The 15,061-nt window shown below is 45.1% G+C and overlaps 1 protein-coding gene across 3 annotated transcripts in view; it reads right to left on the bottom strand.

Annotated features, from left to right (window-relative positions):
• Positions 1 to 15,061, bottom strand: part of rept (RuvB-like helicase 2 rept) — a 118,541-nt gene that overhangs the window by 18,557 nt on the left and 84,923 nt on the right. For all 3 annotated transcript variants that reach the window (XM_075687960.1, XM_075687962.1, XM_075687961.1), the window contains exons 8-10: positions 11,909 to 12,242; positions 8,484 to 8,613; positions 20 to 134 (exon numbers count right to left, since the gene is read on the bottom strand). In XM_075687960.1, the coding sequence (XP_075544075.1) occupies positions 20 to 134; positions 8,484 to 8,613; positions 11,909 to 12,242 (579 nt within the window). The remainder of the gene's footprint in view (positions 1 to 19; positions 135 to 8,483; positions 8,614 to 11,908; positions 12,243 to 15,061) is intronic.

Here is a 15,061-nt window from a genome sequence, read left to right as displayed (position 1 = left end):
ATTATGGCTTGTGACTTACCCATTTCGTTGAACATGAACTCCTGTTGATATTCCTTGAGGAATTGGGATGATCGTGCCTCGTCCCAAAAAAGTGAGTAGACACGCTTGACATCTTGTATTGAGACCTCGGTGCCCTGTAAGTTAAGCACTCATCACTTCTCATGCAGGCCCTGCCAAAGGTGTCTTGAAAATATGAACTAGGTCAGCAACATACATTGTTAAAGGTATTGTTGCACAACAAAGAAAGCAAGAACAAGAAGTGTACAGCAAGACTCGGGTGCTACGGGAAACTTGGTACAAATAGCTGCTTCTTTTGCAGAAAGGGCCAAAAGTTACTTAGGAAGGGAATGCAATGCACTGAAAACACGATACTGAAGCTTGTGTATCCTATGCCAGTAGAACAGTAACTGCTAGACACTGACACCGAAGCAATTTGTCACCGCAATAGTTGGAAACACAGTGTAGTACCATTTTCTCTATTTTTGTATATCATCATCAGCAGCAGCAGCAGCAGCAGCAGCCTGGTTACACCCACTGCAGGGCAAAGGTTTCTCCCATACTTTTCCAACTACCCCGGTTATTTACTAATTGTGGACATGTTGTCCCTGCAAACTTCTTAATCTCATCCGCCCACCTAACTTTCTGCCGCCCCCTGCTACGCTTCCCTTCCCTTGGAATCCAGTCCATAAACCTTAATGACCATCGGTTATCTTCCCTGCTCATTACATGTCCTGCCCATGTCCATTTATTTTTCTTCAACTAAGATGTCATTAACTCGCGTTTGTTCCCTCACCTAATCTGCTCTTTTCTTATCCCTTAACGTTACACCTATCATTCTTCTTTCCATAGCTTTCCAGAGCATCAGGCCACTGCTATATCTGGCCAGAGGCTCGCCAGCCACCCATGAAACATCTTGGTTCCCAGCACTAAGCAGTGCACCAGGCCACCATGTACAGCAGGCCACTAGGGCACATGATAGCACAGCCACAAGCTAGATCTCCGCCCAGGTCCGCAAGGTAGCAGGACACCCAGTAGCCAGTACCCGAGCCTTGACCGCTGGTCAGCGAGCTGCCATTCGAGCCTCCTGCTTGCTCTCATGCACTCACGCTCTCTGCGCGCTGCTTCCTTGCTCATTGCACTTGGTCTTCTCCTTCCATAATCACCATCGTTAATTCTCCTCTTGTTGCCACAATCACCATCACTCCAAGCTGGCTGGTCAAACACTTTGTCTTGTCACAGCCACACGCCACAAATCCACATTATCACAGTCACCTAGCGACGGAGGCGCATCTCTTCCTTCTGTGCACCGTCTGTTTCTTTTGCGCTTCTTTCTGCAGCCACAGTAGCCATGCGCATGGAGAAGTGTAACCTCCGTACCCGCAGGGATGCCACACGGTCGCACTTTGCACTTTCCGGAGGTTACCGTTTAGGCAAGCTAGCGCTTTGGAATAGTTAGGTGTCCACCTCGACTGATACAGTTGCGGTATCCATGGCAAGGAATGTGAAAAATAAACAAACAACCAGAAACATTGCACTTTGGAGGTGACACGGAGCTTCCTTTTAGTCAGTAGTTTTCTCAGTGTCAGCATCTGCTTTGCTTGCATCACTCTTATTATGCAGTGCCTCGGTGGTGCCTGGCAGCAGAATCTTTGGAACATAGCAACAGTGTGAGCCAAGAGCCAGCAGCAACATTTTCGTGGATAGCTCAAATGGTGACAACTTGTGAACTGTTGCATTGATCGGCAGAATGGTTCATTTTTGGCCTATCACTATAATGAACTTTCAGAACAACGAACAAAAAATTTGGAGGTCCCGCATGATTTATTATATCGAGATTTGACTGTTCTCTGCTGGCAAGCGCCGACAGATGGTCATTCTACGACTAAGGGAGATGTTGCACCGCATGAACTTTTGGACCCAGCCCCGACTTGCTTTAAGCGTTGACCGACCGATCACATTTCGTTGTGCGAACTGCTGGGCTTTCGTGTGAATGTCCTCGCAGTACACCGGAAGACCCTTTGCATGCTCCTCTTCCACATGAAGCCTCAGTTCTTTCTCGAGAGCATCATGCCTCCTGGTTGTTGGGTAGCAAAAAGCATGCCGCCACTGCTTTCTCCAACCCCTAATCAGCTTTTCATTCACATCGAACTTGTGCTGAGAAGCACAGTTGTCGGGAGTCCTCGGCAAAAAGTACCACTTGACGCTTGAAGTCAGCAGTGTAGCTCTGTCGACGTGACATCGTCGCACAGCCACGCAACAGCAAATGCGAGCGATCATGTAGATTGCAAAATGATGATGCAGAGGAAAACAACCAAACGACCAATAAACATTGTTAGCCTACTGTCAATGGTCTGAAACACCACTTTCGAGACCTTCCGCATCACTCCCGCATACACTGCGCCGTCGCACGTGAAGGAGGAGAACTATATTTTTGTTTCCTAAGCAGTTCACTTTTTTTCTGCTTGGTAGTGATATCTTAATGCACTCCAAAGTTTCGTGATCGTCAAAGTAGAAAGCAAAAATGGCCACCTCCGGAAGCGGCACGCATGCTTCGAAACGTCGCAGACCTCATGATCCCGCTGCATCTGCGACTGATTTTATCGATGGATCCAGCAGCAGGGAGTCTGAAGATGCTGCCTTTTCATCCGACTTTAACTCTGACAGCGACGACAACACAAACCAGCCCGGAACACCAGTTCACTCACCCCTACCATCTCAAGCTATTCAGCACCAGCCTGCCAAGATGTAGACTCATAGAAACTGCAAGAAATGCTACAATGACAGGAAAACCGAGCAGAAAATAAGAATTTACAACCAGACATGCTACTTTCCACTATGTTCCACCATGCAGCATTTTGGTTTGCAGCCTTGGCTTTCGTAACTCCTGCGGCAGCCCTATTCCACAGTGGAACTCTATTAGCTCGGTACTTTTGCTTGCTTTTGACCATGAATATAGTCGACAGTCTTTGGTCATGAATATAGGTTGATAGCTAATTATGGGCAACATTTCCAGCAGAAAAAAAAGGCCAACCTATACTGGAATAAACATGGTAGTGTCGAAATTAAGTACGGAAGCTGCACCATGGTGGGGCGGATTTCGGGAACGACTGATAGGCTCCTTGAAACAAGCACTGCGAGTTGCCAGGGAACCTCGGCTATAGACTAGCTATTATCCACTGTGCTCTATGAAATAGAAGTTGTTAATTCTCGCCTGCTCAGTTATGACAACATTCCTATCAATGATACAGATGTTTTAACATCAGCTCATTTCCTCATCGGAAAGCAATTCACATCTTTACTGACATTTTCTTCTGAAGTACCACAGTCTTCAGATACAGCCCTAACGCAACAGTGGTACTAGTGCCGACAGACCCTCATCAATTAATTTTGGACAAGGCGAAAGAAAGAATACATGCTCCAATTATTATTTTGAAGTCGAAACAGAGTCAAGCCTTTGAAGTTGGAGACGTTAATTTCAAATGAACAGCTTCAAAAAGACTTTAAAAATGGCAGTCATCAACTTTGTTTATTCGAGACATGACAATATGGTGCGCTGCTGCAGATTTAGTACTGGACAAAAAGCTTCTAACCGATCCAGTACACAAATATTGCCTCTGGAAGTTCTCAAGAGCATCAGGGGAGGATGTTGTGGAAGAAGAAAGACAGCATGAGCTAAGGAGAATTAAAAAAAAGAGAAGTTACGAGTTCTGCTTGCTATGGGACATACTCGCTAGTGTCTTTCCTAATACAGCCGAACCACCCATTTATGACAAACTTGACAGTTCTGCAAGAAGTGGTCATTATATCACTAATTCATTATGTATGTACTCGCTCTTAAAGATATTAAAAAATTATCCGTGCTTAAGTTAATGTCAGCAGCTACAATTCGATTGCACTTCGATCCGGAAACCAGATTTTCAGTATCACCTTTGCTCCCAGTGTGTTCTCGTACCTAGCTGCAAACTTCCATTTCTCTAAAGAGTGAAATGCAGCATTGTGTAACTCTTCCGAAACGGCACCCAGTTCCAATCACCTGTCATTTCAAAACTGCATGAGCAGCCGCCATTCTCTATTCTAGAGCTTGTGATATATTTAACTATCAGTGGCACACGACTGTATTCTGCACAAGTGACTGAAGCGTTCTAGTTGGCCGGAAGCATAAACTTCGGAAACTGCATCGCTGTGCCGCAAAGGTTTCAGACACCACAGTCCCGGCATTACGATTGCACGTCAGCCACACAAGAGCCATAAGATTAAGGGGAGACACGAGTCTTGAGGCGAAAAAAATTTCGAAAAAAAAATCGATTTTCTGAAAATAACATTTTCGATACTTACAGCCACTATTCCTTTAATTCACCAAGTTTCACATATCGCGGAAGAGTATTTTACCTGCAATATAAATTTATAACATCACTGTGAGCTGAATTCTGTGCAAAAACAACCCTTTTTATCGCGGCGTGTAGCTCTTTTCCATCGCGCGCGATCGTAACCATCTTGGTCTCGTTGGAAAGAGGAGCCTTTCTTCATCAATTTCCTGCTAAAAGTGATTCTGCCGGCTTGCCGGCGGTGACGTTAAAATCCAGGAAGAAAAAAAAGTCAGAACACGCGATCCCATTTGTCAACTAGCGCGCATGACCAGAAACGCATGCTGTGGTTGGCTGTGCGAGGTTCCTGTCATCTGCTCCATTCTGCCAGCGACGCGACCGCGCATCTTGTAGTTTGTGACAAATGCGCAACGATGACTGATCCACCGGGGAGGTTCGCCACGAGGCACAACTTCGGCAAAAAAAACCGATCAGCTTATAACTTTTAAAACGTTCCATTCCTTCGGAGAACATCGATAATCGTCTGCATCGACCGCCGCCAACCGCAGGTGATGCGGAAGCCACGGACGATGCCGAAGTAGGCCTAGCCAGCTCAACAATGTGTTCCGAACAGCGGCCGCATTCGGCGTGACACTGTAATGTTACAGCGTACAAATTTGCTGCAGAGGAAGATGAATAGTAAAAAAAACTTCAAGTTCTTGCGTCAACGCCAGCAACAAAGCGGAAGTTGGATTTGTTGACAGCTTTGCAGCCGCACCAGTTGACGCCGAGGCAGGTTTCGTTATCGTCAGTAGGACTCCGTGAACACACTGATGTCGTTTGTCAAGTGCAAGGTGTGCGGCGATAGCGTCACAGTAGGCAAAAGTGAATGCGAATATGGCATCGCCATAAAGATCGCTATTACATGTGCGTGCTGCAGCAATATTGTGTCGGCATGGAACTCGACTCATGTGAACGGCAACCTTGCCGCGTGTGTGATGCAAGCCACTGGGAATCGTCGAACGGCGCTAAACGATGTTTTTGCCACATTTGAGTGGCCGTGGTCAGAGCGACTACATTCCTGGTGGCTGTTGGACACTTTGACTGCAAAATATTGCAAAATTATTTCTGCACTTTTGATTAAAAGTGAATGTATTTCTTTTTTTCTCATTTTCTCAAAACACCGATTTTTGACTGCTTGTTTGCGGCAGCGATATCCGTGCCTTCAAGGCCGGTAGAGCCATAATGTTTGTTGTGGCTTGTAGCTGAGTGTGCAAAGTACACAGTGGTAGGAACAGATTTTGGAATTTATGCTTTAAAATTTTTTAATTCTGCTTTAGATCAAACAGTAGGGAACTCACATTTGGAACAGTAAATATTGAATTGCTACAGAGTTACTAATATTAGTTCTATCAAAAAGGTATTCCTACCATTGCATTACGATTTCTAGTACTAGGCATGTGACAATATAAATTTTTGTAGTGCAGGTATTTTTCTCATGTTTCTGCAAATGATGAAAAATGAATATCATTTATCTTCAAAAGTAAATGGCCTATTGGAAAAAGAATTACATAATTGAAATCAGCATAGAAATATTAATAAGGTTGGAGAGTTTCATTAATATTGATAAAAAATTAATATTATATCAATAGTAGTGTCCCCCCTGAAAGGAACTGTCGTCACATTGTGTGGAGAAAGCAAATGTCCTCGGCAGCTTTTCAAGCAGCTGCAAAGCAAAGGCAGCGAGGAAAACCCCATCCAGATTATTCCCCTAGAGCCTTCGAGCCATTGGCTGTGACAATTTGATGCATCCAGGAGAATAAAATGCTTTTTTCACATGGTGGCTAGTTTTTTCCACTTTTCTCAACATGCTTTTTTTGGTAATCAGCAATTTTCCAGGAGGCATAGTTACTTGCCTAATCGTCCAATTTGAATAAATTTTGCTTTACCTGATAGCTAGTCTCCCAGCAAGTGTAGTAAGTCTATAATACCACATTTCTGCACCTTGAAACATATTGAAATTTTGAGGAAGGCAAAATATATATATATATTGCATGTCAAGTTACAACTTCGAACTTTTGTAACTTTGGATAGAACAGAGGTAGAAAGATGAGACAATGCTTACTGTACTCTTTGAACATTCAGGAATATTCACAGAACTTTTACATTTCTTACTGCAAAAAATTTTCTGCCAGTCATCCCAAAACATGGGAACAGGAAGCATTTTATAAAATATTTTTCTCATCATACAGAGAAAAACTAATTACATATTTGCATCAAGCACATTAATTTACATGTTACCTACAAATATCATTCCTATAGCAGCAATATCAATAATGGTATTGCTCGAGGCCCAGGTCCCCCTTTAAGTGAACTATGTCGGTTCGGGCGAAACAAATGCAATGTTCGAAAGGTAAAAATTGGAGGACGCTTAAGCTTCGCCTTCAAGAGTGGAACGCGACAGCGTTCCCATCGACCCGCCAAGGGGTGTAAGAAAATGCGCTATGGCACAGCGATCACTTACCAGGTGCCCCGCATCGGACTTTGCACCCACCAATCACGCGGTGAGCTCCGAGCAATGCAGCGTTCGGCGCGGCAACGAAACGTGTGTCTGAGCAAGCGGAACGAACCAAAGAACTCGGTGTCTCGGAGGGAGAAACGATCTACGCGAGGCAAACGTCGTGATCGGCACGGACAGCCGTGCCGCGATGCGCCTCGCACCGATCCCCGCACCGGCTGGAAGTTGGAAGGGGAGAGAGCGAGAAAACTTATTAAACGCAAGGGTATTGGGGCACCCTCGCACCGGTCCCCGCACGGCCCGAAGGGGAGAAGCGGGTGAGTGGCGCGCCACGTGTCAGGGCAGCGCCGCACATTGCGAGGAGGGGGTCTTCTGTGTTTGCAGCAAGATGGCTCTGCGTGTGCGCAGAGCGCAGAAGAAATGTAGCGGAAACGTACTTCGCTACTCGTGTAGCTGCGATGTCTGTAATTTACATGCTCATAATTAGCGATACACACGGCAATATAACTTTCTACGGCACGTTTCTAAGGCAACACCGCATTCACTAGAGGCGCTTTTGTCCTAGTTTGAACCATTGAACTCGTGGCTGAGTGGTAGCGTCTCTGTCTCACACTCCGGAGACCCTGGTTCGGTTCCCACCCAGCCCATCTTGCTAGTTGTTTTTTATTTATGAAGTGCCTACCGGGATTTATTGCTCACGGCCAACGCCGACGACGACACCTGATTTTCTGCGACACGAGCTTTTTAACGCTGTCGCATTAAAACATCACCGTGAACCGTTATCAGCAATCGGCAACACATAAACAAAGCGCCGCCAAACCAAAATCTCCCGATAACAGTGTAGTAACCGCCGATCCTTTGCAACATTAAGTGGTAGCAGCGCTTGGTGCAGCGTTCTTGCCTACTCGGGCTGTGTCGACAGGAATGTTTGAGCAGCTTTTGTTTCCATGGTGGAAGGACACCGATGGTCATTCCTAATCTTTGAAACAGGCGTAATGCATGTGGTTCCGCATGGACCAACACAACAGTGACGCCATCATGGCATCCGACAACACCAACACACGTGCCAGTGCATGCCCCACACCATGCGGTTAATGCCATACACCTCCTCCCTGGAGGCGCGTCATGGGCATGCCTTGAAAGCGCCACCTTCTTTGCGGCTTTCGAAATCCACACAAGGTGGTCACTCATCTCGAAGGCCGTATTATCGTCGCGGTTGAACTGGAGCAGGATGCATGCTGACAAGTTCCTAGTTTGGTCATGCTTCCGTGCTTTGGTACTTTGTGTATGCCCTATGTTTACCTTGAATGAGTTTGAAGCATTGATTGTAATAGTATGGTGATTTAAAAAAAACATTGTTATATCTAGAAGCAGTTTCAACAGGTAAAGTCAGACAATTGCAAATGCAATGAAATGTCATTATAACCACTAGATTGTTATATCTGGGATTGTTATAAATGAGTTTGACCGTACACTGTGTTCTTGCATCCTTTTTAGACAATGAGCTCATGCTTTCATATGTAGGTTGTTACTCACTAATTCTGTTCGCAAGAAAATCACCCAGTTATTAGTCAGTGCTTTTTATCATCACAAGCGAAGTTTATAAGTTTGCTTGCATTCAAACCCTAGGTTTTACCACGAACACAGACTTTGTAACGCACCTTTCTTCGCTTGCAGACGAGGTGCGCTGTAGTAATCAGCTGGATGGCATATCGAAGTGTTGTTTCCATTGCAATCCTGGTTAGAACTGTCAGAGCCTCATCACTCATTTCAACATCTTCTTCTTCACATCTGTAAGGCAACCAAAAGTGGGTTATGAAAACCTTACACACTGCAAACTTGCTTTTTGTTTCCACAATCACTGACATGCCATTCACTCTTCCACACTCACTTCCACATTCACTTCTGCTGTGATTGTTGTAGACATGCGCCATTGCATGAGCATTTATTGAGAAATCGAGCAAGATCCGCTATAATGTTCAAAGTTTCAGTAGCCGTTGGTTCCACAAGTAAATATGTTGTAGATTCATCCAAAAGGTGAACCATCGTATATACTTGCAATACACATTCCAAGAACAACCAGCATGCCGCCGTCGGCCATATTAAGCACTTGGGCAGCTGCTGGGGTAAAGACCTTCTTTAAACATCTACATAGGCTAGCACTCATCATGGATACGTGGGCTCCAGTGTCGACGAGTGCTTGGACAGGTAAGCCATCGATTTTAACATCTATTACATTTCTCCTTGTGGGCATAGACAGAGGATTTGCTACAGTAGAAGGCAATGTAGCACCCCCTCCGGGTCGCACAACCACAACCGAAGGTGACAGCGATGTAGCTGGTGATGGTGACGGAGGCAGCAACGACGTTGATCTCGTGTGCTCACCGTCATTCGTGGTGCACAATAATACACTGCACAATAGGAAAATTATAATGGCCATTTCAGGTTGCTCAGGCCCGACCAGCTCGACGCATGTCGGTGTCTCTTGCCGCAATGGTTCATGTCAAGTAGGCACACTGAAACTTCCCACCAAAATGGTCCGCTCCAAGGTGGCGCTAACCATGCTTGGTGAAACCCCAAAAATGACAATGCACCTCTTGGGCCGATCAGGCCCTGCCAGCTTGACGCATCAGCGTCTCGTGCTGCAACGATTCACACAACGCTTTGCATTACATAAAGGTCAACTACAGTTGAGACTCAATTTTTTTATTGACTTCAGATCGTACGTTTTCCTGGTTAGTATCGTTTTTCTCACATTTTATTCCTGAACGTATGAACAAGGTTCTAATGTAATTAAATTAACAAGCACGGCAGCATGCACATGGGCACAGGCTAGCAGATCTCACTCAATGACCCCGAATACTTGCCACCACAACAATGGTGTGATGAACAGTGCAAGCAGAGGAAAGCAAACACTTCAACACGTCTCTAAAACTCGAGATTACACATGTGACCTCCAACACTAAATGCACTAGAAAGACAGCGTATTACCAACAAGATTATTACCGCACAGGCAGCACATGAGCCCAGCTGAGCAGTATACAGCGATGGCCAGGCTAGAGAAAAGGAAATATACGCGAGCAATGCCATGCATGAGTCACAACTGGAGCCATGCAGGGCTCAGTTTTAGTGCATCTTTAGCACCATTCGAAAAGTGAAATTTTCTAACCAAATCAAATAACAATTACCCAGAAAAAGAAGGACAAATACTGATTTGAGTATTCTTAGTTTATAAAAGTGAGGCCCTGTTAAGCCTGTCTGGCAATAAACGATCCCTTATTTAACATATCTAACACCAAAGGCCCATTAATAACTAAATATCACGCCAACTGAAAAGCTTGGAAAGGAGAAAAAAAGGAAAGGGGATTGTGCCTGGTGTACCATGAAAATGACACTAATGAAACAAGGTCACCAGGTGCATGCAGCAGAGCGCTGCTCAAGAGAGCCAAATGCAGTGGTGGAACAACCACTTCACCTTTTGGCATAAGTCCTGGCACAAGCAAAAAGCAGATTTGGCGCAGGTTGCAACGCACATATGGTTACCATATACAATGCAAATTGAAACTTATGTAGTCTATATGTTGTGGAGACGGGTATAGCGTGAGTGTTACCCCCCAAGTGCGGTCAGATAAGGACCCGACACTTCTCCACACCATAATTTTTATACTCCTCTACACCGCAATGCACAAAGGGCACTACGGCCGGGTTCGTCAATATGGAGTAGAGTAGGCACAAACACGTGTTTAATAACTCAAGATGCAACACAGTGCGACAGTCACGGCTTGTGGGCAAATCCTCACCACAAGACCGATTGAGTATACGTGCCTGAACTGAACACATTGTGTAATATGCTTGTGCCATGCCATGTTCATTAGGGAGCTTTAGAATATGGGCCGCAAAGATAATGTAGCCGAAAAAAAAAAAATTGTGGCAGCGTCATGAGATGCAAATAGGGTTTTGATTTTGCATCGGCAACATTAGTCCACCAAAATAGCGCAGCGACCGAAAGTCGACACAAAAGTGTTGCGTCAACCAACATGGCGGAACCCTTCGAAGTGGCAGCTCTCGTCATGTACCACATTCGACCTCATTCGCTAATAACATTCTTAACTATGCACCACATGCAATTCTGATCACAGTGCTCTTTTCCAAAGCCCTGCTATCACCAATAAAGATAGAAAGATCTCACCTTTAATCGTAGAATGTGACATCCTCCCTCGGCAAACTGTGCAGTTACACACAGGTTCAATGAACACCAAAATAAAGTACCAGCAAGAAAGAGGGTACAGTGGCACTACATTGTACGTCCGTCACAGAAAAGTGTGCAAATGACGAACCAGACGCCGCCGCCGGGCCCATTGAATTTCTCATTATATAGGGAGACACTCTATGAACGGGTCTCTGCTTCATTCTATGATGATGATGATGATAAGATGATGATAGGATGCTGTGGGTTTTGATTTCAGTTTTGCTAGCTGCGAAGCATCGATGGGAGGAGGGTTTCACTCTTATACATGCTTTGGTGCAGGCTCGGCGAAATTTTCCGCTTAAGTACCGTTTTGGCATAGCTGTTCTACCACTGCAAGTGCAGTGCCGCAGCACAGACATTGTTTTTAAGTAATCAAAATGATTGGCCATACAATAAATTGTTTTGCTAAATGGAGACTTGTAGGCTGCCTAAAATGAGACATGCTTATTTATCGACTATGGCCCATAAAAAAAGACTTCTCCGCAACTGCGCTCATAAACTAGCTGATCTGCACTACATGCACAATTCTCCCACTTACCACAGTCCTCCTCTCCATAAAAACTGCAGCAACTGTTGTTCCTTACACAATTCTATTTAAACAAATATTTGGCAACTTGGAGTAGTGAATTCTAGAACCTAATACGAATCGAATAGAATAGAAAAATTCTTGTTCGAAATTGCAAACATTCACACCTAGTATTTTTTGTGCTTGTAGAATCAGCTCATAAGCAGTGCCATTCATACCAAGCGTGCTGCTTATAGGAAATGTCTAAACTAGCTTATTTAAACATACAGTTTACCTCCCGATTGTAGACCAATGCAATAATTATGAGTCACCTGATGCGCAGTATGTGCTTGACCTCCCGGTCCTGGTAGGGCTGTGTCGCAATGATGACCAACCGGTCAAGGAGGTCGATGGGGATGCCGTGGGGGCTCTGGTAATTGGTGCCCCGGATGCGCGTGAGACCTCGGTTGGTGGCCATCACAAGCACTGGTGCCAGGTCACTCTCCATGGCCCGATTGAGGAAAGAGAAGCACTCCATGTCCAGCATGTGCACCTCATCCACAAACAGCACACCGGGCACGATGTCAGCCTTGCCCTCCTCACGCCACTCGGCCACCTTGGCATTGATCTGCTCCCGCACCTCAGCTTTGATTTCCCCAGTGTCACCTGCACCGCCAACGAGAATGTCACCAGCAGCAATGGCAAGGTCTAGTGTTGCACCTGAATCGCTGCAACTATGTGCCGAAATCTTACGCACCCTTAGCACAGCCTGTAATGACATCACACAGGCGCTACTGCGCTGTCCATAAAGAGGGACGCAGTAAAATCACACCACTCTTAGATTGTGAGCAAAACCCAAGTACGAAAATGGGTGAAAGGTTTAAAGAAGGCTATTTGCTTAAAAATGCATCACAAGGATGACAACTACAGTTAAGTCCGCGAAATTTTTAGTGACTTCTGCGTGGCATGTTTTCCCTGTTAGTACTCAATGGTGCATAAGGAGAGACCGACAAGAAACCTTTGGAAAATGTGTCCCACATTGTAACGTGGTAGTTTGCATGCGGGAAATTCTTGAGAGAGGACCTGGGGATTGACACTAACCTTTTCATTTTTATTTCAATTGTAATGAAAGTTGGCACGCGTTTGTTTTTACTATAATATGAACTAGGCAAAGTATCACTCCCCTGTATCAAATAATTTTAGAGTTTCAACATTTTTCTTTAGCTAATCTCGTGGAAAATATAGGGAGCTTATAAAATATGCTGTAAATGTGGTTGAACTCTAAGTATTCTCAGATGTATGCTACATCCTATGACATGCATGCATTTTTCAATTTTTTGGGTAATGATGCGTAGTTCACATCTGTTTTTACCTATACTTTATTTACATATATGGTAAATCCTCGTTTTACAACGAAGTGAACGGGAGGGTGAAAAAGTTCTGTACAAGTGGCAATTCAATAAAAGCGACTACCCCTTAAAAGCAAAGAAAGTAGAGCTGAAATAGCACAACTCTGCAGAAGTCTAATACAGGTGTCACCCAGTGCATTTTCAATCGCAATCAAGCTATACCAGGATCGAATTTGTCAGTCGCGGGTGGCTCCTTTGCAAGAGTGGCAGAAGGGAGCGAACCATGGTCAAGAATTTTAATTCAGATTGGGATCGAATGCAATTGAAAGTGGCCTTGTGACACTGCTATAAGTGCAAGATATGCAAAGAAGCAAACCTTTATTGAGGTGAAAAAAAAATCATGAGCCATTCCACTCTGTGAAGGTGGATAACCAGCGAGGCTGTGTAGCACACGACGAGGAGGTGACACAGAACTTTGAACAATGGTACATACACATTTACTGTCTTGATCGGTGGTCATCGTGACGAAAGGTACACACACACACATTTCTTTTTATACATTTGTGTTCATTCATATTATACATTCGTTATACACATTCGTTGTATACATTCATGTGTTCATTTCGCGATATACTGAGGCAAAGAGTTTGAGATCAAAATCACCACACCGACTGGCAATGGGCTAGTGCCATCAGCGCCTTCGCAGGGGGAGGGGCAGTATGGAAACGTTGGCATAAAAAGTGGCGTCGGAGCCAGCTGTGGAAGAAGATGACGACGAAGGTGCGAGCAGTAGCACGAGCCATTGCTGATGATGATAGTTTTTGCTAGCACACATGAAAATTTCACGGAACTCTAGTCATAAACAACTTCGCTGTAAAAAGGAGGTCAGCTAGGTCCACCAGGCGTTTCTGCTGGGCGCGAGTAATGCCTGCTCCAGTTTGTTCAGGCACTGCATGAAGTCCTGGATGCCACCTGTGCATTCAACTTTGTTTCGCAGCTGACCGAGGCTCTCTCACATCTGCCACTGCTGGTACATCATGAGGCTGTCCGTCCATCAGCTCTTCATCTCCATCAGGGCCACCAAGAACCAAATCTTCAATTTCGTCATCTGTAGCTGGGGCAACAACGGGAACATCAGCATCAGCATCAGCCAACACAAATGAGTCGAAGTTGCCTTCCACGTCTTCACCTATGACTCCGTGCACAGATTTGTGGAGATCACTGCAGACCTTAAGATCATCGTCAGGCCTGCCTAAGTGCGGCCGGGAAAAGCCGGCATGTGCAAAACAGTTTGCAACTTTTAAAGCTGCCAGCTCTTCCCATAAAGGGTTTAACAAATGTATGGCACCAAGCAGGTCGATGCTGTAGCCTTTGTTGGCATCATATGCGATGAGCATGCATTGTAAAAATAGACTTGTGGTACAGCTTTCGTATGGTCTCAATAACGCCCCAATTCATAGGCTGCCAAATCGTGGTTGCATTTGCTGGCAGAAACTTCAAAGGCATCGCTTTGATATTCTCAATTTTCCCATGGCTGGGACAGTTATCAGCAACGAAAAGCACATGGCGATGCTTTTCCCTCAAACTTTCAATCCAAGAGGTGCACATACTCGAGCTAGAGCTTCGGCTTTTGCAGTCAGTGTAGGTCCATTTCCTGATACTTGGAATTAGGGTTGCACTTTCACTTCACTGAGAAGCGCTTCTGAAAGCCATCCAGTATGACTTCCTTGTTCTCCAGTACAGTTGAAAATGCTGAACACGGTACACTTAATTGCTTTGTGATTTCACATTTCTGCCAGTTGCTCTTTTCAGCTTCATGTATCAAAAGAACTTTTTATTATAAGGTCAGACACTTTCTCTCAGGGACTGGCAGTGCCGTTTCCAAGTGAAGACCATGAACGCACCCGCAAGGCACACGTAATGAAGCAATCCACTAGCGACGTGTTCACAAAGCCTGCACCGGTCAATGTATGCGCGGATGCAAGCACAGAGGAATTAACGAGTCTTGTTTTGAGCGACTTTCAGCACGCCGGGAATGCGGAGAGCGGCGCTAAGTAACATTTGTCTGTTCTGTTGCATATTTTGCACACTACTTCTACGGCGCTGCTGATAACACATGACAGCAGCATGGAAGAA

The sequence above is a fragment of the Dermacentor variabilis genome, chromosome 4, assembly GCF_050947875.1.
Source record: "Dermacentor variabilis isolate Ectoservices chromosome 4, ASM5094787v1, whole genome shotgun sequence".
Taxonomy (NCBI): Eukaryota; Metazoa; Arthropoda; class Arachnida; order Ixodida; family Ixodidae; genus Dermacentor; species Dermacentor variabilis.
This window is presented reverse-complemented; position numbering and strand designations above follow the sequence as displayed.